Raw genomic sequence first — 26,569 nt, 5'->3', positions numbered from 1 at the left:
AGGATTGCGCCCTTAGTGACCTGAGAGCACAGAAACTGAGACAACAGAGTCACTCATAACTGAAAAGTACGGCATCCTACATTTCAAACTGAGCACTAAGCTTATTGACTGGCATGACATATCAAAAATAAAACCAAAAACACTTCTTCCATTGGGTTGTCAGACCTTGGGAGTATATTTCACAAAACTGTATTTTTATTGTTCACATTTATACATTACACTTCCTCTAAGCAACCTAGGGCACAATCCTAACCAGGTCTACTCAGAAGTAAGTCCTATTTTGTTCAATGGGGCTTACTCTCAGGAAAGTGTGGTTAGGATTGCAGCCTTAGGGTGCTTTAAATGTTTCCTCCCCCCTCATTTTTATCCTCACATCAACCCTGTTAGGTAGATTAGGCCATGACCTGCCCAGTAAGTTTAATAGCTAAGTAGGAATTCCAACCCAAGTTTGCTAGGTCCAAGCCCACTGCTCTAGCCACTACATCACATTGCAAGTGCAATCCTATTCTAACTTCTACCACTGCAGCAGCAGCTTCTCCAGTCTAGGGTTCTGCAAATGTGCCTTAAGCAGCTACCACGTTTTCCAGACTCACAAAGAGAGTCTGGTCCAACAAGAAGCTGACGGAACATACCAAGATCCATGTCTACAGAGCTTGCGTCCTGAGTACACTTCTGTACTGCAACGAGTCATGGACTCTTCGCTCACAACAGGAGAGGAAACTGAACGCTTTTCTCTTGCGCTGCCTCCGACGCATTCTCGGCATCACCTGGCAGGACAAAGTTCCAAACAACACAGTCCTGGAACGAGCTGGAATCCCTAGCATGTATGCACTGCTGAAACAGAGACGCCTGCGTTGGCTCGGTCATGTTGTGAGAATGGATGATGGCCAGATCCCAAAGGATCTCCTCTATGGAGAACTCGTGCAAGGAAAGCGCCTTATAGGTAGACCACAGCTGCAATACAAGGACATCTGCAAGAGGGATCTGAAGGCCTTAGGAGTGGACCTCAACAAGTGGGAAACCCTGGCCTCTGAGCGGCCTGCTTGGAGGCAGGCTGTGCAGCATGGCCTTTCCCAGTTTGAAAAGACACTTGGCCAGCAGACTGAGGCAAAGAGGCAAAGAAGGAAGGCCCATAGCGAGGGAGACAGACCAGGGACGGACTGCACTTGCTCCCAGTGTGGAAGGGATTGTCACTCCTGAATTGGCCTTTTCAGCCACACTAGACGCTGTTCCAGAACCACCATAAAGAGCGCGATACCATAGTCTTTCAAGACTGAAGGTTGCCAACAGTCAAACTGGGTGGGGGGAGGGGATGGATCAGGCACGGAAGGGGGGGTGAGATTGGCAGTGCTGAATCCTGTTTCCTCTCCCAGGTACAAAAGCCCAACATGGGGCTTCTTGGACTCGTGACTGTTATTTTGCTGGCACAGATTCGAGTAGGGCCCACTGTGTGGGCTAGGGCTCTACATGGGGTTAGGGGACAAATGTTCCCTTACTCCAAGAAGACCTCCAGCCTGGGCTGCACCAGTGCTGGTTAGGATTGGGTTGTGTCTCTCTAAAAAGGAACCAAGTGGGATTTGAACTCACAACTGATGTTACTAAGCTGTTCTACACTGTGTACCACACCAACCAGCATGAATTTCAAAATGCCAGGCTTGTACTAGACTTAAGAGAAAACAAATAATAAATCAGAACAATTATTTTTAAATGATGTTAAGTATCGCATAAATTATTTTAGTTGCAGCTTCTGCAAAGGCTTACTCCTCTCTTCTGGCATAATAAAACTGAAATATAAACCAAAGAAGGTCTAGCAACCAATAATAATTGCAAGTGAATCAACAGTGGTATGACATATAGTTGCTCATGGGGTACGTACTCATTTCTTTAGTCTTCAAAGCACTACAAAAACCCAATTATCAGATGAAACAGTGGGATAACCACACACATCACTGGTAACAATGCCTCTATCACTTTCCAATCTCAAAAAAGTAAAAGTAACTATTGTCCATCTCCAGTCTCAGTGGTACAAAGTACCTGTACCCACTTTGCTAACTTGGCCAAGAGGCACCTTTCAAAGTGGTGTCCTCTTATAGTTAGCAACTATTCACCCCAGCATGGTGTCTTTTCCAGTGGCTGTTGCTGATCTCTTTTGCATCCTTTAAGGTGCAATCCTGACTTGCCCTTAGGCGAGTGCAGGTCCCTTGAGCTGGCCCAGGAGGGTTGCACGGCACCTTCTTGAGCCTGCTGGACTGGAACGCAGAGGCACACCAGCCCACAGAGGCTGAATTCAGCCTCTGCGCTGACAGAGGGAGCGAGCCTTGCATTGGCGGAGCTCAGCCAATGCAAGGCACTGTGGAGGGCAGGAAGAAGGCAGGAGGGAGGCGTTCCGGGGCAGGGGAAGGGTGGTCCCAGGGGCTGGCAGTAGGAGATGGGGGCTGAGATCTGGCTGTTATGCCAGATCCTAGCCCCCATACTTGAGCAGTGTGGAGCAGCTTCACGTCACTCTGCTCTCCTCAAACTTATGCCACCTCAGGAGGTGGTGCAAGTCTGAGGAGACCCATAGGGGCTGCAGTGGCTTACCCAGGGATTATGTGCCAGCCTCTGCTCATACTTACATAAGAACATAAGAACAGCCCCACTGGATCAGGCCCTAGGCCCATCTAGTCCAGCTTCCTGTATCTCACAGCGGCCCACCAAATGCCCCAGGGAGCACACCAGATAACAAGAGACCTCATCCTGGTGCCCTCCCTTGCATCTGGCATTCTGACATAACCCATTTCTAAAATCTAAGGTTGCACATACACATCATGGCTTGTACCCCGTAATGGATTTTTCCTCCAGAAACTTGTCCAATCTCCATTTAAAGGCGTCTAGGCTAGACGACAGCACCACATCCTGCGGCAAGGAGTTCCACAGACCAACCACACGCCAAGTAAAGAAATATTTTCTTTTGTCTGTCCTAACCCGCCCAACACTCAATTTTAGTGGATGTCCCCTGGTTCTGGTATTATGCGAGAGTGTAAAGAGCATCTCCCTATCCACTCTGTCCATCCCCTGCATAATTTTGTATGTCTCAATCATGTCCCCCCTCAGGCGTCTCTTTTCTAGGCTGAAGAGGCTCAAACGCCGTAGCCTTTCCTCATAAGGAAGGTGCCCCAACCCAGTAATCATCTTAGTCGCTCTCTTTTGCACCTTTTCCATTTCAACTATGTCCTTTTTGAGATGTGGCGACCAGAACTGGACACAATACTCCAGGTGTGGCCTTACCATAGATTTGTACAACGGCATTATAATATTAGCCATTTTGTTCTCAATACCCTTCCTAATGATCCCAAGCTTAGAATTGGCCTTCTTTACTGCCGCCGCACATTGGGTCGACACTTTCATCGACCTGTCCACCACCACCCCAAGATCTCTCTCCTGATCTGTCACAGACAGCTCAGAACCCATCAGCCTATATCTAAAGTTTTGATTTTTTGCCCCAATGTGCATGACTTTACACTTACTGACATTGAAGTGCATCTGCCATTTTGCTGCCCATTCTGCCAGTCTGGAGAGATCCTTCTGGAGCTCCTCACAATCACTTCTGGTCTTCACCACTCGGAAAAGTTTGGTGTTGTCTGCAAACTTAGCCACTTCACTGCTCAACCCTGTCTCCAGGTCATTTAAGAAGAGGTTGAAAAGCACCGGTCCCAGGACAGATCCTTGGGGCACACCGCTTTACACCTCTCTCCATTGTGAAAATTGCCCATTGACACCCACTCTCTGCTTCCTGGCCTCCAACCAGTTCTCAATCCATGAGAGGACCTGTCCTCTAATTCCCTGACTGTGGAGTTTTTTCAGTAGTCTTTGGTGAGGGACCGTGTCAAACGCCTTCTGAAAATCCAGATAGATAATGTCCATGGGTTCTCCCGCATCCACATGCCTGTTGACCTTTTCAAAGAATTCTATAAGGTTCGTGAGGCAAGACTTACCCTTACAGAAGCCATGCTGACTCTCCCTCAGCAAGGCCTGTTCGTCTATGTGTTTTGAGATCCTATCTTTGATGAGGCATTCCACCATCTTACCCGGTATGGATGTTAGGCTGACCGGCCTATAGTTTCCTGGGTCCCCCCTCTTTCCCTTTTTAAAGATAGGCGTGACATTTGCTATCCTCCAATCTTCTGGCACCATGGCCATTTTGAGGGACAAGTTGCATACCTTAGTCAAGAGGTCTGCAACTTCATTCTTCAATTCCTTAATAACTCTTGGGTGGATGCCATCAGGGCCCGGTGACTTATTGATCTTTAATTTATCAATGAGGTCTGAAACATCTTCTCTTTTAACCTCTATCTGACTTAACTCCTCGGTCAGGAGGGGCCGTTCGGGCAGCGGTATCTGCCCGAGGTCTTCTGCCGTGAAGACAGATGCAAATAACTCATTTAATTTCCCTGCCATCTCTAAGTCTCCTTTTATCTCCCCTTTCCCTCCCTCACCATCCAGAGGGCCAACCACTTCTCTGGATGTTCTAGCTCAGCATTCTCTCCTCCTCCACATTTCCTCTTCTTCTCTGGCAATTTTCCAAAAGAGGAAGTAGAAGGAGAATTAGGGGCAATGGAAGGAACTAGGGAGACAGAAGCCTAGCAGGGTAGACAGAGATGCCTAGGAGGCAATGGAAGAATGTAGGCAAACAGACATCTGCTGCCTGAGGGACCAATTCTATCCAACTTTTCAGTGCTGATGCAGCTGCAACACAGCTCTGAGGTAAGGGAACAAATGCTCCTTTACCTTGAGGATTCCTCTGTGTCTGCCTTCCTTTAGCAGGATACAGCACATGCCCAATTGGCACAGCTGCATCAGTGCTGGAAAGTTTGATAGGATTGGGACCAGAGGCAACTGCTGCAGTTGGCCTCTTAGGCAGGCCAGCCCTGAGTCAATGTAATGTTCGTTCCAGGCAAACTGGTGGAAAGCATAACTGAAGAAAAAATTAACAGGACTTCCCGATTCTTAACTCAGCCTTTTACCTATACCACATTTTAAAAAATCATCTGCTACATGAGGCATTCATGTAGCCTCAACTGTCCTTTCAGCTCTGGTCACTGGGAAATTCCCCCTGCAATCACAGCCAGAAGGTGACCAAGTACAAAAGAACTTTCAGGGCTTTTGCATTTTTCACAGTTGCTTAGAAAAGAAATTTCTTACAGGTGCACCTTTTGCCACACCTGCAGGTGAGACACTACAGTTGAAGGAATCCCCTCTGCTCCAGTACTCAGTGACCAAAAAGCACACAAGCCCAGTAACCTCTGGTCACCCTCTCTAACAATTACAATTATAGCACACCTTGAACAGCCTTCCAGTGGCAGATGAAAAAGAGTTGCACCATCTCAAGTCCATTCACACACAGAAGAACTTTTGAAACAGATGTTCATTTTGATTTAAGGGAACCCTTAGAACTGTGTCTTTATTTAGGGGCCAGAGGTCTAGCATATAGAAAATCCAAGGTTCAATGCTTGGCATCTCCACATAGGGCTGCAAAAGACTCTTGTCTGAAAAGAGCCACTGCCAGTAATCATAGACCTAGATAGGCATTGACCTCAATGGATATGTGGCCTGACACAGGATGTGAGGCATCCTCTTAAGGCCTCCAGGAACACCATTTTTTATTGACTCTGTGCTATTAACAGTAGCCTGGAACAAGACAAGTAAACAGGCAAATCTTTTCTCACTACCTAGCTACATGCCAGGGGAAACCTCATCAGCCTAATTGCTGTTTATCAGGTTGCTGGTAGTATTGCCAACTTTAATTTTTTTATCAATCCCTACTCCTGTGCCTAAACAGCAACTTGATCTGCAGTCATGACAACACTTATTTCCATGCTATAAAAAAAAAAAAAATCACCTGCTGATTTCTGCAATTAAAGCTATTGCTAAAAGAACAGTAGAAAGCCAGGCTGTGGTTTTTTTAGTCAGCTGACAAACCTAGTCACTTTAAACGCACAGGAGCACTGCTGATAAAAAGCTGTTATTACTGAAAATATCTATATATTGGCAGTCGTAGTTTGCTAGCTTCTAAATCTCATTCTTGCAGCATGGCAACTCACCCACAAACTACTCTGTGACTCACCTTTTTAGGATTATGTAAAGTAGAAAAGGCAAGGAGGAGAAGCTGCCTCTGATTCAGGCAGAAAGAACACTGTGACCCTCTGGGTCAAGAATTACATGGGATGAAAGCTTTTATTTTTTAAACCTTCACTGAAGAATAAAAAAATGGCATGGTGATAAAATCTTAACACAATATGCATGACAATAATAAAGGAGAAAAAAGGAGAAATAAAATATAAGAATACATGGGATGAAAGATAATGGAAACCCCACTTTCCACGTGTGTGTAACTCCTTTGTTCTCTGCCTGTACCAAGGCTGGTCTGCAAAGCCAGCACCAGGTTGCAAAGCCCTGCACTGAATACCCCCATGATGCCCTTACCTGCTTCCCTGATGGTGCACTGAGCACTACCATGGCTGGCTGGCGGGCTACTGGTACCGAATCAGGGCCCAATCCTATTCAATTTTCCAGCGCTGGTGCAGTTGTGCCAGTGGGGCGTGCGCTGCATCCTATGGTGGAGGGGCAGTCACTAGGGCTTTCTCTAGGTATGGGAACTTCTGTTCCCTTACCATGGGGCTGCATTGTGGTCACACTGGAGCTGTAAAGTTGGATAGGATTGGGCTGCTCTGACGTGCAGGAGCCCTTGATCAGCGTCCAGCCTGTCTGTTCTCCGAATACCACCACCAGCAGGTCCAAACAACGGCAAGGAAGCACCAGCACGGTCTGTTTGCTAATATGTTTTATCTTGTTTTTTAAATTTGTTTTTTTAATCATGTTGTAAGCCGCCTTGGGTTCCTTCAGGGAGAAAGGTGGGGTATAAATAAAGTAAATAATTAAAAAAATAATAAAATAAATAATAATACGGTGTGATCCAAGAGGTTCCCCCCCCCCCAGAACTTTTCCAATGACATGGAGGCGGCTGGGATACACCTCCCTAGCTTGTGCCGCACGTAAACAGATTTTTGACCTGGATGTCAGCCAAGCAAAGCCCACAGGGAAAAGCCTCCAGGGTTGTCAGGAACAGATGACTTGGAGGCTGGAGCCCTCCACAGATGATTCAGAGGCGCAGAGAAGCGACTGACAGCCCCATCCTAGGCATGTCTACTTAGAAGTACGCCCCATTAGAGTCAATGGGGCTTACTCCCAGGAAAGTGTGGCTAGGATTGGGCTGAAAGTTTCTCTCCTAAGCGTCTTAATGCGTTGGCATCTGCCAACAGACAGCAGCCAAAGTGTGTGTTGGGATGCTGAGCAAGGATCACTTGGGAACGTCGCCTTGGTACACCTGCCTCCTATTCAGGGGCAAAGGCACCCGAAGGGTGGCCAACACCTTCCTGCTGGTGCTGCTCCTGTGCCACCCTGACGTTGCCCAACCAAGGAGGCGAAGCTTCAGTTCTGGGGCGCCTGGAGAGGCGTTTCCAAGCAGCCACTTCGGGGCTCGCCTGCCTCCGCCCACAGGGCACGAAGCGAGGTCTTCCCCCCCCCCCAGCAGCCGCGGCTATTTATAGGCGCGTTGCCGCCGAGACGCCCAGCCGGTCCCCGCGGGTGGCAGCGGCGTGTTTTGCCCAGATATGGCTCGGGCTGCTTCTGCTCTCGGGCCCGGGCGAGGAAGGGGGGTCCCTGGCACGGCCATGCCGCCCCCCCGCCCCCCGCCCCCGTACCTGCGGTCGTGGCGCCGAGGCGAGGAAGGGAGCAAGCCGCGCCGCCAGCACCCGAGAAGCGCGCGCCCGGGAGAGGAGCTCCGAAGTTGCGCAGAGACAAGGCGCTCGCCCCCTTCAGTCACCCAGCCCGGGAGGAGGATGGACGGCAAAGGCCGCCCCTTCCCACTGGCTGGCAGGAGCTCCGGCAACCCGCCCCCTCTGCCCACTCCGCTTCAGGGAACTCCGCGCGCCTCTGCCCTGCCCTGCCCTGCCCAGGCGTGGACGCGCCCAACCTGTGCGCCCCACAGAGCGGGGGAGACGCTCCCGTGAAGTTCAAGGGGAACTCGCAGAGGACTGGCCTGCCCCTCCCCCCGCGGCCTCACTTCATCCAGAAGGCGGTGGCACCGAGTAAAACAGGGCTCGCACCCGCCAAAAGGTCCAAAGGATTGCAGCTATGAAGCACTAAGGGCCCCATCCCAAGCCATTTTCCAGCACTGATGCAGCCACGCTGCAGCTCCCAGGGACGCAGCAAATATTCCCCTAGCTTGAGGGGGCCTCTGCGGCTGCCCCCCCCCCAATGCAGGATGCCATACACAGCCCCTTGCCATAGCTACATCAACGTTCAATAGGATTGGGCACTCAGTTCAGCTAAGCACATCTGCTCAAGAAACATGCTCTGGCTCATGTTTCTCATGTGCTCTTTACAATCTCACATAACACCAGAAGCAGGGGACATCCACTAAAAATGGAGTGTTGGGAGAACCAGGACAGACAAAAGAAAATATTTCTTCACTCAGCATGTGGTTGGTCTGTGGAACTCCTTGCCAGAGGATGTGGTGATGGCATCTGGCCTGGATGGCTTTAAAAGGGGATTGGACATACATGATGTGTATGTGCAACCTCCTGATTTTAGAAATGGGCTAAGTCAGATGCAAGGGAGGGCACCAAGATGCAGGTCTCTTGTTGTCTTGTGTGCTCCCTGAGGCATTTGGTGGGCCACTGTGAGATACAGGAAGCTGGACTAGATGGGCCTATGGCCTGATCTGGCAGGGCTGTTCTTATGTTCACTGAGGTTGCAATTTTAAGCATAGTTACTAGGGAGTAAATCCCATTGACCATAAGGGGACATACCTCTTAGTCAATGGTTCTCACACATTTAGCACCAGGATTCACTTTTTAGAATGAAAATCTGTCAGGAGCCACCAGCAGTGATGTCATGACCAGAAGTGACATCATCAAGCAAGAAAATTTTTAACAATCCTAGGCTACAATCCTACCCACACTTACCCAGGAGTAAGTCCTATTGACTATCATTGTTAAAAGAATATACATAGTAGCCTGTTAAAAGTACAGATCTGTAACTGTTTTCTGTTGTACAGATTTCTGTTGTACAGATTTCCCCCAATGCAGTCATATACCATGGTAGCATCAAGTCTAATATATTAAAAATAAAATATTGAAATGAATGGGGACCCACCTGAAAGTGGCTTGCGACCCACCTAGTGGGTCCCAACCCACAGTTTGAGAAACACTGCTCTGAGTGAGCACACTGTATATGGGTTGAACTGCACAGAGTTTTTCCACCTAAATCAATAGGCACAGGAGCATTAGGCTAAATGTGTTTTGGGATTAGCCTCAATAGCAAGTGCCACTGTACTCACTGGGATTTTGAGAAAACAATGTTTTTCACACTTAATGTTAAGATGCTACTGTACCTTGCTGTGTATTCAAACACTGCAGTTTAGTACAGTAGTTAAGTATTTTAAGGACCACTTTATGAACAAAAGTAACTGTCCTCACACAGGAGCACTGGAACTACTCACTGAATAGAATAAAGAATCGTATTTATACAGCTCTCAGCATGCAAAACACTTCATACATATTGCCATGACAAAACTCTTACAACTCTGAAGGCAATGGTTACCAATGTAGCTGGAGAGTGGAGGCCGAGAGGGCCATCTTGCTAGTTTAAGGCAGAGGTTAAATTCCAGGGAAGTTCTGATGCACAGCTCAGGGCCCGATCCTATCCAGCTTTCCAGCACTGATGCAACCATGCTGCTGGAAGCAGTCAGCTCGACAAGAGTTGGTACCATTTATGGTACAGGGTCTTCACAGATAGTATCATGTGCTCAGTAATAGCACTGAACGTATGACACTGCCTTATACTTAGTCAGACCACTGGTTTATTTAACCAAGTACCATCCGCAGTGACCACCAGTGATTCTCCAAAGGTTCTCTCTACTGGGACTAGCCAAGGCTTTTCCTGTTCTCAGCTTCTTTAAGCAGGAGATGCCATCACACAGTAGAAACACCAAGGTCCAGATGTTTCCATGGCACGTTAGCCAAGTGCAGCTTTCAACAGTAAACTTACCTTTAAACAACACTTAAGAAGCAGAAGCAACAAGTAACGGTAATATTTATTTAGAGAGAACATTCTCTATTTTCAACCCAACATTTTAGAATTAAACAGTGCAAAAATCGGATAAATAAACCAAAGATTTTAGTCACAGCTATATTAACACTTGTGTGTTTTAAAAGCCTATCACATTCTTATTGCTAAAGCTTCAAAAGCAAATCAGTTAGCCTTTGAAATCTCTACAAAATATTGGTTCATAATATCATGAATCCATAGATCAGTTTCTGGTAGTGAAGTGTCAACTAAGTAGGCCTCCACTTTTCGGTCCCATGGATTAGCTCCTTCATGAACTGCTTGCACTTGTGCCACCAGAGGTTTCTTCTCAACATGATTTCGGAAAACTATTGATGCCTCCTCTGACCACTGCTGCAACTCTACTCCTAGGGGAAAGCAGTAAAGAAGCAACTTAAAAACACAACCTTTACAGAGTTCCAGATTATTAGGAATCATTGACTCTAAGAATTTTCAGGCCAACGTAGACAAGCAAGCCATGTGAAAGCAAGCCAGGTAGCCAATTATGGCTATACATAATATTCATCTGAAGATCTGATCTCTTCTGTATGCAGTGGCACTCCATTTCATCCAATCTGAGCAATAAAGATGGGCTTAAGCATACCCAAATCTCACTGCTCTTAAACCACAGCCGTGGAGTATGTAGGAAGTCAATGTAACAGGGAAACCAAGTTTGTGAAACATAGCTCTTGTATTTTGGGTATATTAGCAGATGTTCATCTAGTACAACCCCTTGTATTAGGGTTCCTCCTCTAAGGAACTAAAACCATAACTTTACCAGAATTACAATGAATTAGGAAGGCAACAGAGTTGTTTTCACCTCTAATCCTTCTAGCAAACTAAACCCCTAGTTTTGTCCATCTAACTCAACGGATGATAAAAACTTTTCCTAGCCTGTATTATTTCAGAATGCAGATGAGGAGGGGCTGCATTATTATTTATAGAGCACCATCAATGCATAGGGTGTTTTACATACAATGAAAGAGACATGCCCCGGAGACATGTCAAGGACTAACTCTAAAACTGATACAAGGGATACAGGAAGAGAAAACTGGTACAGTCCAAAGAAAAGCTTTTGCACATGAGTCATTTGAAGGCTACTCTAATTCACCTGAAAGCAACCAGAAGACTATGCTGCACAGTACCCAGTGGCATACCGAGGGGGAGGAGGGAATCCAGGGGTCACTTGACCCCAGGCAGCATATTTGGGTTAGTGGCACCACCACCCAACCATGCCACCTCCCCCCTGGAGCTCTTCGGAAGGTCCAGGAAACTGTGCATAGAAGGGCATAAAAATGTCACTTCTGGTTTCCCCGAGAAACTGGAAGTGATTTTTTAAGTCCTCCAAGGGCCTTACAAGGCCTTCAGAAGGTCGGGGAACTCTCTGGCCCTCCAAAGGCCTCCAGAAGGGAAGCAGTGGGCAGAGGGATGGCAGCCAGGCCAGATAAGTGAGCAGCAGTTTGCATGCATGCCTAGGTGGCACTGGAGCCAGGATTGCCACTGCAATACCCTACTACATTTGGCATCCAACCAATCAACTGACTGGCCAAATATTCTCAAATCAAAGAGTTAATTTTAGCCCAAATTTCTCTAATAAGATAATATGCTAATTACAGAAAACTACCTAGCAATTTTCAACTGCTGTGCCATAAACAGTCCACAAGTATACCACAGAATTTGGGGGGAGGGTTATTAATTAGTAAGTGTATTACTATTCTGTGACCTTTCCTAGAAAAAGAACATGCACAAGTTTTGACCCATGTGGCTTCTATGCCTCATCATGTTATTTCCAAATTGCAAGGGAGCGGCAACAGGATACAGATATCTTGTTGCTTTGCACTCCCAGAGTTACCTGGTGGGCCACTATGAGATACAAGAAGCTGGAGTACACTGGCCCCTCAGCCTGATCCAGCAAGACTCTTGCTGGTTGTAAGAGGGACAGGCTCCAAATCACCTGTTCCTGCCTAGTTGGCTCTTACAAAGAACTAAGTGGGTGAGGAGAAGCTACTTAAATCATAGACGTAGAGTGTGAGCCCTTTTGGGTCAGGGAGCCATTCATTATTTGATTTTTCTCTGTAAACCGCTTTGTGAACTTTTCATTGAAAAGCGGTATATAAATACTGTTATTGTTATTATTATAGACACTTGCCATTTGCTTCCCCTAGGCTACCACAATCTCCTTCAACTTGCCTCCAGTGATCATTTCAAGTTGTCTCAAAGTTGGGCCATCCCTGTGGTTGTGCCACATACAGGACGCAATGAGAGATACATTCATTAATCCATGCAGCTATATTGTCTGATATTTTAATCCACAAAATTTAATCCATGAGCACGTATTCTCCCCTATGCAATGCCTTTGTGCACATCTACATTGTCATAATACATTTAACAGTAAACACAGAAACAGTCCCGCTGGAGCAGGCCAATCTAATACAGCATTCTGTTTATTTACAGTGGTCAACCAGATTAACCTGCAAATCCCCAAAGCAGGAGCTGAAGCATATTCCTCCTTTGCAATTGGTATTCAAAAGCCTCCTGCTACTGAACTGGCAACTAGACAGAGTAAAATCCTTGCTAGCTGCCAACCCTAGATCTGGGCATCCTTAATTATTGCCTATGCGAGTTTGTTTAATGCTTCCTCTCTCCACCTTGATGCCTTTTTAGAAGGCTACAGTTATAACACGGGGCAAGCAGGAGAAGCTGGGCAAAGTAACTTAATTGGGAGAAAGTTACAGGACAAGTGGGTACCTGCTTCTAACTGAGATGCATTCATACCACTCTAAACATTGCACAATTCAGAATAAGGGACCTTTGCTTCTGCCATTGCTCGTATTAAGCACCAAGATACAGTAGAAAGGTGCTACTTTAACAAGGGCATTCCTGACTGTATAGAATATTCAACAGTTGACAATTTGACTGCTCAGGTAATCAGCATCATAACTCTAATTCATCCCTGATCAGTCCACACAATGTGTTGCCCAGACAGATTACAGCAGGCACCCAAGTCACTTCATCAACTTTCTGGTTTACATTCAGCACAAACCTCCATCCTAATATTAAAACATACAACCATTCATATTCTGAAACACTTGGCATGGTTACACATGGCAGAAAATTAGCAAGCGCTCTTTATGTGTACCACTACTTTTAATGTGCAATGTAAGCCCCCCAGTGGCAAGTTTTTCATTATTACTTAGTTATGATAAACTAAATGCTGCTCAGCAAAGAACATAAGACTGAAACAGTATACTTACATGCGCACGTTTTAAGCAGTTTCTATCCAGAAACAAGCTTCCATTGTAACAAATTAAAAAACTCATCTTTCTGAACTAGCTCAAAAGAAGGTGAGGTTATGCCTCTCACAGTGGCACACTCACAGGCATGCAACAGATAGTCCTACTGAACATGCATCTTCAGTGAAGAGGAAAAACTGCTTCCAAGTGCTAATGCTACCTATAGGAAGCAGTCAATAATATTAAGTGTTTACTCTTTATACAACTTTGGTGATTAAGATGAATTTCTTTCAAGACAGATGAAGGCAATCAGACTTACTGGACTCCAGATCTGCAAGAGTGCTTTGTTGTACAGCTTTTGAACTTACTAGGAATTGAACTAGCTTTTGAACTTACTCAATGGGGAATGTGAGCTCCCCATTGGCAGCATAGTGTGCCTTGTCAATTGTCAAAAACCAGATGGTGTGCCTTGACAATTTTAGTGCCTTGTCAGTGTGTTGTGAGATGAAAATGTTTGAAAATCGCTACTTTAGAATATCCGACCTACCTGCAAGCTGGGCTGTTATAGCCTGAAATGGAAGTTTTCGGAATATGTCCAGCAGAGGTTGCACATTCTGGATACTGACAAGCTCATGTTTACCATAGTCCAGCTCATATACTGACACCAACCCATTGGCCAACATTCCTTTTATTAGCACTCTATGCCACCTAAGGAACACAAAGACGGAATCTGTGTGACAGTGTGCCACTACAACATGCAACAGTCCAAACAGGTAGAAATGTGGACCAAGTTTTATTATCGGCGCAAAATTATTTTTGAAGTTAAAAGTCAAGCAGTTAACAGTCACTATTAGTAGCTGCCACAGAGAATGAAAGAACTGGCCCTTTCATTCCTTGTTAAAACCAGAGATTTGTCACGAAGAGATCCTCCATAAAATGTCAGGTAACATATTAGTCATAAGAATAGCCTTCGCTTGCTCCCCTCACTGAACACACTCTTCAGGAGAGTGCAATTTGTTTATTCATTTAGGTAAGAGTTCCAGTGTGGTCTTCATCCTTTATCAGAGACCCACAGGGAGAGTTATTACCTTTGTGCCCAGCTTGTGAGCTTCCTATAAATATCTGGTTAGGTACCACTGGAAACAGAATGCTGGACAGGGGGAATTTATCTGATACAGAAGGGCTTTTCTGTTCTTAGAGTTACAGCAGTATACTCCAACACAAAGTGTGACATTCATTATAGCTACTCACTTTTTTTCTACTTTAGCAGCATAGAGCTTGTTCTTTTCCACAAACACCTCGCTCCCATCCACTGTGCTGTAGTACAAAAGCATCTCTTCTATCAATACTTCTAAGTTGTGCATCTCGTGCCAAGGCTGGAGTACAAAGTAACCAGGGTGGCAGGCCAGTGAAACAAAAACATCCATTTGCTCCCCAGGTTTGGCTAGTAGCAAAGGTAGTGGCATAGTTGATGATGCTACAGCAGCACTGGGCTTCAGAGCACGTGGAACCGAATCAATGAGGCCCCTCTTGATGCCCAAGTTTGAAGAGTTCGTTTCCCCCTTTCCATGGGGAAAGCCACTGCGAGAGGCACTCAGGAAGACATCCTTCTGATGCTTCCACAAGTCTGCATTGGTGATCTGTTTATTTATACTACGGTCTGGGTCTGGGAAATTTTTTGGTGTAAATAGATAGATATGTGCAATCTTGTTGGAGTCATCTAATTTAACCACCTGAAAGGGGGAAAAAGAAACACATTGCTACTATCAAAGTCATAATCAATACCAAATGTCATAGAGAATTTTAATGCTGGGACTCAAAGTAATAATAAAAAAGGCATCAAGAACAGATTGTTAACTGAGAAGGCACATAATTTTGCCTAGTCTTACAAGCCTTGTAGATTAGGTAAAGGTCAGATTGTGTCACAATAGGATAGATGGTTATTACAAAAAGCCACTGTTCATCAATGGAAATTCTTAATTTATGCAAAATGTGCTCCTTAGCAACACACCTCCTCACCTGGGGGAAGTGACCTTGCCCTCACTATTTATCAACTTAAGAAGCATTTACATGCTAGCCTTCAAGTTAACAAGTGTCCAGAGTGGCTTTCAGCACACTGGTGCAATAATGATATGCAAACCTCATGCATCCTTAAACTTTAAGAAAATCTGCACAAATTTTAACCTTAATACTGCAGTCAGGACAGTTTAGTACTGTGTCTCTCAGCCAAAGTACAGCATCTGCAGTCCACATGCCAATTTGAAGCGGAAGGTCAGCCAAGCAACACTTTGTTGCCTAAAAATGAATATAACAGTTACAATTGTATTCTGGGTATACTGAAATACACACGGCATATTTCAAATAGCTAGTATTTAATTGCACCCTCCAGGGAGCAATTATTTATTAAATTATAATTTTAATATAATTATAAATTATTTTTTAATTTAACCCACCCTCCAGGGAGCTCAGGGCAACACACACTGTTCTTCATATACCCACCCACCCTTTATATCCTTGCAATCCTGTGAGAGAGGTTAGGCTGAAAGAGAGTAACTGGCCCAAGGTTTTACCCAGTGAGCTTCACAACTAAGTGGAGAAATGAACCTAGGTCTTCCAGTTCTCAGTCCAATGCTCTAAGTACTACACTATACCAGCTTACAAAAGCCTTTGCTGAGAGGGCAGAGATCCATCTAGTTGAAACCAAATCCTGGACAATAGTTGGGATGTCCAGGAAACCTATAGGCAGGGTCTGAACCCATCACGTCTTTCCATATTGTTTGGCCTCAGTGGCTTCTCGTCTTGATAGGAACAAAATGCACCACCCAGAAGGTGATGGATGGGTTTGCTTGGTGCCCTGCCCTCTGCAGAATGTAGACATTCTTGCCATATTGAACACTAAAATGTATGCTGAAGGACTCAGTATCTTCATACCTGAGGTGCTATTGCAATGATTTCACGCAGAAACACTGTAGGAATCTTTTTCAGCTCTGCTACTTTTACAGATGCTACTGTTCCGGTATCCATGAATTGTACATCAAGAGCTCGACTACTGTGAACACTTGTTATCTGTATAGATGAATGAAGCAAAAACACTGGAGTGGCACAACAGTTTTAAATAGACATGATGGTAAGAATTGTTTCCAGGTCTGATGGTTAATTGCAAACAACCATAGCAGGAATTGTTCAATAGACAATTTAGCAGTAGAAGACCACTCCACTACTTAAGATTCACTGTAGACAGATCATTTCATGTTTTAATCTGCTGTAACTAATTTTGTATTTTAACAACTGGTATTTTGACAGAGTGAGAAAGTATTTTTGATAGAAAATATCTTAAATAAAAAATGATGCAAGATCAGGTACAATATGCATGATCAGAACCTATTAAAAAGGAGCACTCCTTACCCCAAAGGTGAGGAGTGCTTAGAGAGACTAAGGAGCACTTAGAGAGACTATAAATAGGTCAAGTGTTGATTTTGGAGTGGTCCAAGCCAATGCTTCTTATAGTGTTCACTGTCAAGGACCATCAGTTTATTTTTTCCCCAATGTGCCGTAAACCAGCACTATAGATATCTATATCTATAAAAGATATATCTATATCTATCCAATGTACTGCATGCCTACCTCTTAGAGAAGGGGCAACCATGCAGCACATCAGCTTACAGGGTCTTTCCTGTTTCCTTTTCTGCTTCTCAAAGCCTCTTGTGAGGCTTGGGGAGCAGCCAAGTCACGTGGCAAGCCTCTCAGAAGCTGGAAGAAGAAAGCACCAGGAGACACACCATGGACTGGCAGTCAATGACTCATGGACTGACAACCACTATGCAGGCCACATTATGAGTAGCACTGATCTAGACTATATGTCCAGTTCTGCGGAAAGGACTATCTTGGTTATGGAGAGCACCATAAAGCAGATTCTTGGCATACAGTTTTACAGCCAGAGGGGAAGAAGCAAATTCCTCAAGAATCTGAAATGTGAAGGACTACATACCAACTGCGAAACCCAAGGATAGGGAACAAGATCATAATGGCAGAAAGTAATGCACCAGCCACCTCTGAAAAATCAGCAATAGTCCAACACACATTTCACAGCTAATTTTTAAGTTTTTATTTCGATTCTACCTTACTTGCTTATTTCCACGAGTTCTTTCAAGCATTCACTTAGTATCAGCATTTGTTCAATTAAAATTCTTCTCTAGACCAGTGTACAGAACATAGGGAGACAGATGTTCTTTCCCATGTCAAGATTCCACTCCAACAAAAACTGGTACACACACACAAAAAATCACAGGGTTTTTACGATTTAACGATTATTAGTGTCAGTGGAGTAAGCAGAACACCAAACTTCAAAGCGTTGTTTAATATTTATACTTCACTTTGTTTTCCAAAAGGAAAAGTGGTTTACAAACTTCACATATAGGCTAATGGGTTCTGAGCTATCTGTGACAGATCAGGAGAAAGATCTTGGGGTGGTGGTGGACAAGTTGATGAAAGTGTCTACCCAATGTGCGGCGGCAGTAAAGAAGGCCAATTCTATGCTGGGGATCATTAGAAAAGGTACTGAGAACAGAACAGCTAATATTATAATGCCGTTTTACAAATCTATGGAAAGGCCACACCTGGAGTATTGTGTCCAGTTCTGGTCGCCACATCTCAAAAAGGACATAGTGGAAATGGAAAAGGTGCAAAAGAGAGCGACTAAGTTGACTGTTGGGTTGGGGCACCTTCCTTATGAGGAAAGGCTACGGCGTTTGGGCCTCTTCAGCCTAGAAAAGAGACGCCTGAGGGGGAACATGATTGAGACATACAAAATTATGCAGGGGAAGGATAAAGTGGATAGAGATTTGCTCTTTACACTTTCATATAACACCAGAACCAGGGGACATCCACTAAAATTGAGTGTTGGGAGAGTTAGGACAGACAAAAGAAAATATTTCTTTACTTGGCGTGTGGTTGGTCTGTAGAACTCCTTGCCACAGGATGTGGTGACGGCATCTGGCCTGGATGCCTTTAAAAGGGGATTGGACAAGTTTCGGGAGGAAAAATCCATTACAAGTTACAAGCCATGATGTGTATGTGCAACCTCCTGATTTTAGAAATGGGCTATGTCAGATGCAAGGGAGTGCACCAGGATGCAGGTCTCTTATCAGGTGTACTCCCTGGGGCATTTGGTGGGCTGCTGTGAGATACAGGAAGCTGGACTAGATGGGCCTATGGCCTGATCCAGTGGGGCTGTTCTTAAATTTAAAGCTACACAGGTAGCAGTGAAAAATTGCAGAAGTCATAGTAATAAAACAGAACGGCAACAGCAAGCATAACATTCTAGCAGGACAAAAGAGGAAGGTCTTAGCCATCCATCAAGAGATAAGCGCGGGAATCAGCCTGTCACCTTGAAGAAAATTGCACTGCTACCACTGAGAAGGTTCCATCTCTGGTACCTGCCGATCAAATTTCTGTTGACAATAGGCAAGAGAATAGGGCCTGAAAACTTATCTTTGGACCAAGGCAGTTCATGAGAGAAGATGGACCTTAGAGTAGAAAAAAGCAAGTAAAAAACAAATGTTGTTCTAGAATCTCATATTAAGATAAACAGCCCACTAAGATGACATGGAATCCTTAGTTCAACTGACAGGAGAAAAAGGAGCTTGGGTTATCTGATCCTCTTCTGAAGTGCATTGTTAACACCACCATATTTCTTACCTCCACACGTGCCCATTTTCCTTTGCAGTTAAACATACAAATCATCCCACAGTAAGGTAGTGACACTGAGTAGTCCATTACCTGCTGAAATAAAGAGTTGAAGCCAGAGTTACAATACTAGCCACCCAATGTAGGACAATTAGTACACTATGGCAAGTTGGTATAATATCAACTAATGCCAGTGACAATTTCCCTTTACAGCATTATTTTTTTTTTATTTTTTTTTGAGAGAAGAGAAAATGGAAATACAAAGATAACTTCTCTTTAAAATGCCTTATAAAGTGTTGAACCTATATTAGTAAAGATGCCCTTTTTTGGCCTAAATGGACATTATAAGGACCACAGGCAGCTTCTGCAGGGCTCAGAAGACCCTCTGGAAGGCAGGGGGGCATCCCCGGTACCTGCAGTTTCAGTTAACCGCAGGGGGTTTCGGAACAGAACCCCCATGGATACTGGGACACACCTGTACACTAAATGAGCAGCCTGTATGTACATGTGCGCTTAATAAGAGAACGTGTAGATAGAATTTACACATTGTCATGAAGGCAGCAAGCTATAGTGGTTCTCTGCTAAACAAGTATGACTGACCAACAACCTTGAAATTATTAGGGGATTTAGAACCCAGTCCTGAGTTTGCTGAGCTTGCCTAACACCAGCGCTGAGTGTCACAAACATGCCATAAGGCATGTCTGTGACACTCAGTGCCGGGTCAGTGCTGGTACCAGCTCAGTGCCAGTCCATGCTGAGCTCAGCCAGCCACACACTGCCCAGAGTAAGGGATGAGCTTCAGGCAACAGAGAGGTTTGTTGGGGGGGGGGGGAGAGAAGAGGTGTTCCGGAGATAGGAAAAGGCAGGGCAGGGGGAGAAAGTGAGGCGGGGTGGGACTAGTGAGGCCCTGCTTCACCACATCCAATGCTCCGTGTTGGGCTGAAAAGCCAGACTCAGAGTTCCTCCAGTCTGTGCTGGCAAAATAGCTGGCACAGAATAGAGACCTATTGCAGCCCTTGTGCCCTTACACGGGGAAAAGGAATGAGAGTTCCCTTTCCCTGAGGAGGCCTCTGGAAGCCCGATAGTGCCACCATTTTGGCACTGCTGCACCCGGTGGAGCCACCGGGGATAGGATTGGACTGTTAAACAAGCATCCCAAGTCTTGTGAAAAAGAATCTGCAAGTATCACACTTAGTGTACATATTTAATAATGTACAACCACCAACCAATATTAAAAGTAGACTCACCTTGTGGTGAAAATAGTTTTCCAGTTTCTGCAAAACTTCAGAGAGCTTGGTCAGGCCCCTGGATGGAACCTGGCAGTATAAAGTTCCATCTGAACAAACGTTGGTCACTCTAACATTTGTATAGAGTGCATCTACCTATTTAAAAAAAAGACACATATATGTTTCATCTTAGAGCTTCTCTGCAATTTACCTTTGACTCACCTTCCTGGACATTTAAATCCAGGCAATACAAGCAGATGAAGGCAATACCTGAAGATGAAGCTCAAGAGATTTGTCACGAAGTGCCTTCAGGCAAGCAGCATTGATATTGATATCATCCTCTCCTGAAGTATCATACAGGACAACAAGGGGAATGTCACTTTTGTCTAGTATTTCAACAGCAAATATCTTGCCACAGGTTAGAGACTCCACTGTGTCAAGCAAGACGCAGTCATCACAGAACGCTTCCAATCCTACAGGAAACGCAATCAAGAAAAGGATGTGTTTTATAGATGGCATCAAATGCAAACTTTATGATAAGAATTACATGACAAATTTTGGGGAAGAGGTCCCACTCATTTGCTAGCACTATATTTCTTCCTACATTTGTTTTGTCCTTCTAATGTACACTGTCACTATGTCACTTCTAAGTCAAATAAGGCCCACTCCCAGTTTCATGCTACATAGATAGGGCCTGAACCCGTTGTGAGAGAGGGGAGAAGTGCACATCTCTTACCTGCTAGTTTACATTTTGAAGCCTGGCATGGCAGTGAATAGAATTGCTTGGCTAATTTGTACACTTTGGTGTTTTCAATAATTTCACTAAAGCCATAATCAACATAGCATACCTAATGATGTAAGGGAAAGAAGTGTTAGGTCTTATTCAGCGGTTATGGCATGGCAGCTCTAAAACACAGTTCCTTTTCACTTTATATCTACAGTTTGCAGTAACTGCAAATCCTTGAGTTTTCAGGCCAGAGTATGCTTTCCTTCCTGAAGCTTCTGCAAGCTCTTCTTTAACCAGACCTAAATAAAGTGTAGGGATGGCATTTCCATATGCAAGACTGCAACCATATACATGCATATGAGGAAGTTCATACCAAACATGAAGTGCTCGTAGTTTGTTAATTTTATTGTACTGACTGTTAGGTTATGCTCAATATATTATTGTTCCTGTCAATACTGATTACTGGGTCCCAATAATGACTTGTTAATACTGTTAATTTTTTTCACCATTATGTTATTTGAAATACTTATTTCAGCTTGTGAGATCCGAGACTCAAGCTCATCAGGTAAGAATGACTGAGAGATCACAGCAGAGGCCTGAATGCCATGGAGCCTGGCTGTGACATCACCAGGTTCTGATTGGCCAGGTAACACAGGTGGGCTTAGGAGGGCTAGTGAGGGAGCAGCTGCTGGTGTTTGACCTGATGGGAGAGACAAGGAACGTGGGAGAAAGAGAGAAAAGCAAGTGCACAAGAGGTAGGAAGGCGGAAGGGCAAGGACAGCAGAGGTCAAGATAGGTGAAAAAGGAGAAGACAGCACCAGCAAAGGGGAAATGTGAGGGAGGTGCAAGCTGTGCCCACTAGCAATGGAAGCAAGGGTCAAGTGGATTGGAGTGAGCAGCACTTGGGAAAGGACCAATGAGACAGAAGGAGAAGACTGGGAAGGAACCAAGACAAAGAGTGGAGCACACAGGGCTAGGCAGGGGACAGAAGAGGCTGGTGGTGCTTGCCTGTTTCCTCACAACTGGGAGAACTTAGCGCTTGGATTCCTCCTTGCTTCTGTAGTGGCAGGTGGCCTGGGCCCTGCACAACCTCCACTGGCCTCTGACCTATGGCAGAGCCTCCACTTAGACTGAACCTATCAGAACTGAACTAAAAGTCAAGCAATCTAACAAGGTTGGAAGGACTCCTCCCCATTTTCTATTATCTGAAGGGCCCTCACAAAAAGAACATTATACCTGCACGTCAGATCTGCTTATTATTCCCCTGCTCCCCACCCCCATAGTGTCACTCTGCAACTCTTTCAATGCTAAGCTACCTGTCAAAAGGACAAGGAAGAGACCTCCATGATTACACTTCTGTTTAAAATCACTTTGAGCCCAATGTATGCAGAAAAACTGTATACCATTAAAGTGACTGTGATGTTAGCTGTGAAATCAATACAAATGAATATTGAGCTGTTATTCCTACAGAAATGAACTAACAGCTCTTTCTTTCCCTTCATATACACCACACTGTGAAGAAACACTCTAGATGGAGAATAGCTTCAGCTATGCCACTGGGAAAGGAGGGTGGGAAGAGGTGTGCATGTCTAGGGATGATTAAGAAGGTAAAATCAATTTAAATCCACTCCCACAAGACTAGCTTATCTCCTGAGCTACCTGCCCAACCCTGTGACCCAAACCTTCCCCCTAACCTTATCCATTTAAATGATTCATATACTGCCTTTCCCTTTAAATAAATGGAGAAATCAATGCAGTGTACAAGAGAAAATATAGTAAACTGCCAAAACAGAATACAAAGTACAACAATCAAAAAACTAATAAAGAATAGTATGACAAACAAACATCACCACAATATATACCCACAAAACCCCTTCTGACCAGGGTTCTTGCTAAGCTGTATGGCCACATAGCTAGAACTCAAGCTCTGCACAGCAAGAAGCTCATCAACCAGGAAGCTCTGCAATGACGTGTGATGTCATTGCCAAGTGTCCGCAGCAGCTTTCCTTGCGATGCTGCACAGCAAGGAAAGAAGCTGGCACACATCCCTTTCTCGCTGAAATCCCTCCCTGGTACTTGTCAAGGATGCTTGGAAACCTACCATGCACGCTGGTCAATTCCTCTTAGCTCCCCAAGCAAGAGAGCTGAATGGGGAAATAAATTAGTACCAAGCACCCAAAAGATTTCTTAGTGGTTCAAGGCTCCTCTTTTTATGCAGGCTTTATGAACTGGAAAAGATAAAGACTCAAGGTGGAAGATGCTCTTTGTTAAGAAAGAACTCTGTCCACGAGCCATGTCCTCACAACCTATCACACTGCAGGGCATTTGCTAAAGTAGCCAAGATTATTTCTACTACAGTAAACAGATATAAAGATACTACACTGGATAAAAACATCTTCACCTCAATCCCCTATTTATAAGAGTGCCCCAACTAAAGATCATTGAAGCAGACTGCAGTGCAGAGATTCCCCAAGAGGGCAAGATTTATGATGTGCTGATAAGCCATTTACTTATATAAAACTGCTGTAGTTTTTAATTGCCTCATCAGAAATTATACCAAGAAACTTATGCAGATGGATCATATGTTCCAGGATCCAATTCTTACGCCATCTCCACTACAGAGACACACTGCACTTGCCTTTATTCTACGATCTTCTGTTGAAACTATCTGCGCCCGCAACCAAGCATCTTCTTCAGCAGGCACAGCAACAAGCTGGCCAACTTTAGGAGACTGTATTTGAAAAACAGTGGGGTTCTGACCATAGTAATCCTTCATTTCATCTTCCATTAACTCCTGGGCAGCAGAATAGTCTTTGCCCACGTACCTATAGATTTAAGGTTGAAATAGTAATAAGAGGTGAGCACAGCTGGAAAATTATCCAGTCATGTTAGAACTACCATACAATAAGTTACTGAAATTAGATAAAAGAATGATTGCAAACTCACCTGACAACAACTTCATTGGTCGAATTCAATTCCACTACTAACACTGATGGCGAATTTTCTGCTGGGATAATTAAAGGAGGCACTGATATATTATCACAATCTTCTTCTTGGGACTCCGGCATCACCCTAGCGGGTGGCTGCTGCTGTTGGGACTCCGGCATCACCCTAGCGGGTGGCTGCTGCTGTTGGGACTCCGGCATCACCCTAGCGGGTGGCTGCTGCTGTTGGGACTCCGGCATCACCCTAGCGGGTGGCTGCTGCTGTTGGGACTCCGGCATCACCCTAGCGGGTGGCTGCTGCTGTTGGGACTCCGGCATCACCCTAGCGGGTGGCTGCTGCTGTTGGGACTCCGGCATCACCCTAGCGGGTGGCTGCTGCTGTTGGGACTCCGGCATCACCCTAGCGGGTGGCTGCTCAGGTAGTTTCTTTAGGTCTTCACGTATGTGCGTTTTTCCAGTAACATTTAGGTTCTCATCAGTGTGCTGTTTTGATTTTGCATAGAGGATTGCCTTTTTGGGGGTGCCAGATATGTAGTCCACTGTGCATATATCAGAGAGCAAGTCAAGATTGTTCAGAACATCCTGAGGAAATGGTGCTTTGAATGTGTCTTCATACACCTTTGGAAGTGCATTGGCCCAAAGGCCACTGGAATATTTTAACAAGATGGCTGCAATTTTCTGCTTGTAGTCCCCATAGAGTGCAGCTGCTTGGATCGCTGAATTCTCGTTTATTAATGGAGACTGAGGCTTTTTCTCCTGATTTGAGGGACCCTTTACTGAATGATGTGTTTTTGTAGCAGGGTAGAGAAGAATATCTCTAAGGCCACCGGAACACATCTTCTCTGCCTTTGAGTTGAGGAGGAGCAAACACACACAGAAAAATTACTGAACCTACATTTTCTGAACAGTGAACACTCTGAACATTTGAAGTTGGGTCCCAGAAGCATCTATGCCTTGGCCATGCAACTCCAATAAACTCACTAATGTACAGTCTCCCTCCCTGCCGTCATCTTCTTCCTCAGCACCTAAAGTCACTTAAACAAAACTTCAAAATTTTGCAGCCAAAGGAAAGCATGCAGACTAAAGCAAACCAACCTAACATAAGCAGCCTTGAGAGGCCTATATTTTTTGCAGGGGTGGGGGGAGTAGGGCATAAATATTCTAAATAAATATTTGCATTTATTCCAGCAAATATTCCAGATATTAAACATGCATTTATTCAAATAGCAGAATTTTTGTTCTTCCGATTATATATACTGTAGATACTCAAGTCTATAAAACAGATAATTCAAAGACCGGTTTCGAGCCAAAATCATGGAAATTTCTATGAACCTCAGATAAATTGGGGCGGGGGGGAGGGTTTAACAGCAAAATCAGCATACTAATATATTCATTATAATGTATTAATATCTAATATCCATTCAAACCGTAACAATTTATTGCTTTCATCTTTTGCTGCCCTACCAGGGTGGGAGATAGGGATTTCTAATTAATCATCAATAAAGAAACTGAAGGTAGACTTTCTACCACCTTTAAGCATTACGTGCAAAGTATAAAGACATGCACGATGAACAGTTTAAGAGTGCCTTGCTATAAATTTTGGATTATTGCTATTGTGAATTATTCCCAGGAGTACTATTTGATAAACATTGATAAGTCAAAATAGACCAAATTTAAAATCAGTTTAAATAAGCATCCCAGCTCTGAAATTTATATTTTCTAAACAAGCTTGCAATCAAATAGTCGCTATAACAATTCAAGTATACAGGTGTGCAATGAAAATTAGCTTCTCTATAACCCTGGAAGGACTATCCTAAACATTTGCCCATGCACCTTTGCACTACTGCAGTGTTTCTCAAGCTGTAGGTCAGGGACCCACTAGGTGGGTCTTGAGCCAATTTCAGGTGGGTTCCCAGTCATTTAAGTATTTTATTTTTAATATGTCAGACTTGATGCTACCATGGTATGTGACTGCATTCGGGGAAATGTTATAGATCTTTACTTTTAACAGGCTTTATATATATATATGCTTTTAACAATTATCGTAAATGGGACTTCCTCCTGGGTAAGTGTGGGTAGGATTGCAGCTTAGGATTGTTAAAAATTTTCCTGTTTGATGTCACTTCTGGTCATGATATCACTTCTGGTGGGTCCTGACAGATTCTCATTCTAAAACATGGGTCCCCATGTTAAAACTTTGAGAACCACTGCACTATAGAATTAGACATGCATAGACATAACAGAGTTCTATTTGCTCTCTGAACACATTAAAGGATATTGAACAAGACTACTTAATTGCTGCAATTCTATGCAGTTATTGAACATTATGCCCTACTGAACAAACCGGGACTTACTTCTGAGGAAACATGCTGAGGATTAGGCTGCAAACACTGTTTAGAACTTTCCACAAACAAGGAATGGAAGCTACTGGGCAAAAATGCATTTTTTATAAGACAGAAAGTAAATGACTATGCTGTTTTGTCAGCAGAGCCATTAATATCCATAATTTGAGAAATAAACACACAGGACTCATGTATTTGGAAGACACAAAATAGGAATACAAGATCAACCATATGGGCTCAGTGAAGGATACCAGTGAGAACTGGA

General features: G+C 44.4%; 2 protein-coding genes across 5 annotated transcripts in view; both read right to left on the bottom strand.

The window, feature by feature from the left end:
- The window catches only part of TMOD1 (tropomodulin 1), a 43,034-nt gene extending 35,004 nt beyond the window's left edge, over positions 1-8,030 (bottom strand). Inside the window, exon 1 of the mRNA XM_066615202.1 lies at positions 7,740-8,030. The gene's annotated coding sequence lies outside the window, so the exon portion shown is untranslated. The remainder of the gene's footprint in view (positions 1-7,739) is intronic.
- A 2,087-nt stretch (positions 8,031-10,117) lies between these two features.
- Positions 10,118-26,569, bottom strand: part of TDRD7 (tudor domain containing 7) — a 45,661-nt gene continuing 29,209 nt past the window's right edge. For 3 of the 4 annotated variants that reach the window (XM_066614537.1, XM_066614536.1, XM_066614538.1), the window contains exons 7-17: positions 23,964-24,808; positions 23,656-23,842; positions 21,027-21,138; positions 20,561-20,763; positions 20,312-20,446; positions 19,077-19,160; positions 16,311-16,445; positions 15,564-15,674; positions 14,631-15,112; positions 13,927-14,087; positions 10,118-10,514 (exon numbers count right to left, since the gene is read on the bottom strand). In XM_066614537.1, the coding sequence (XP_066470634.1) occupies positions 10,294-10,514; positions 13,927-14,087; positions 14,631-15,112; positions 15,564-15,674; positions 16,311-16,445; positions 19,077-19,160; positions 20,312-20,446; positions 20,561-20,763; positions 21,027-21,138; positions 23,656-23,842; positions 23,964-24,808 (2,676 nt within the window). In that variant the 3' untranslated portion in view covers positions 10,118-10,293. The remainder of the gene's footprint in view (positions 10,515-13,926; positions 14,088-14,630; positions 15,113-15,563; positions 15,675-16,310; positions 16,446-19,076; positions 19,161-20,311; positions 20,447-20,560; positions 20,764-21,026; positions 21,139-23,655; positions 23,843-23,963; positions 24,809-26,569) is intronic. The other variant, XM_066614539.1, reaches the window with a different exon arrangement.

Source organism: Tiliqua scincoides, chromosome 2 (genome assembly GCF_035046505.1).
Source record: "Tiliqua scincoides isolate rTilSci1 chromosome 2, rTilSci1.hap2, whole genome shotgun sequence".
Lineage (NCBI taxonomy): Eukaryota > Metazoa > Chordata > Lepidosauria > Squamata > Scincidae > Tiliqua > Tiliqua scincoides.
The sequence above is the reverse complement of the archived record's forward strand: the minus strand, read 5'-3'. Positions and strand labels throughout refer to the sequence as shown.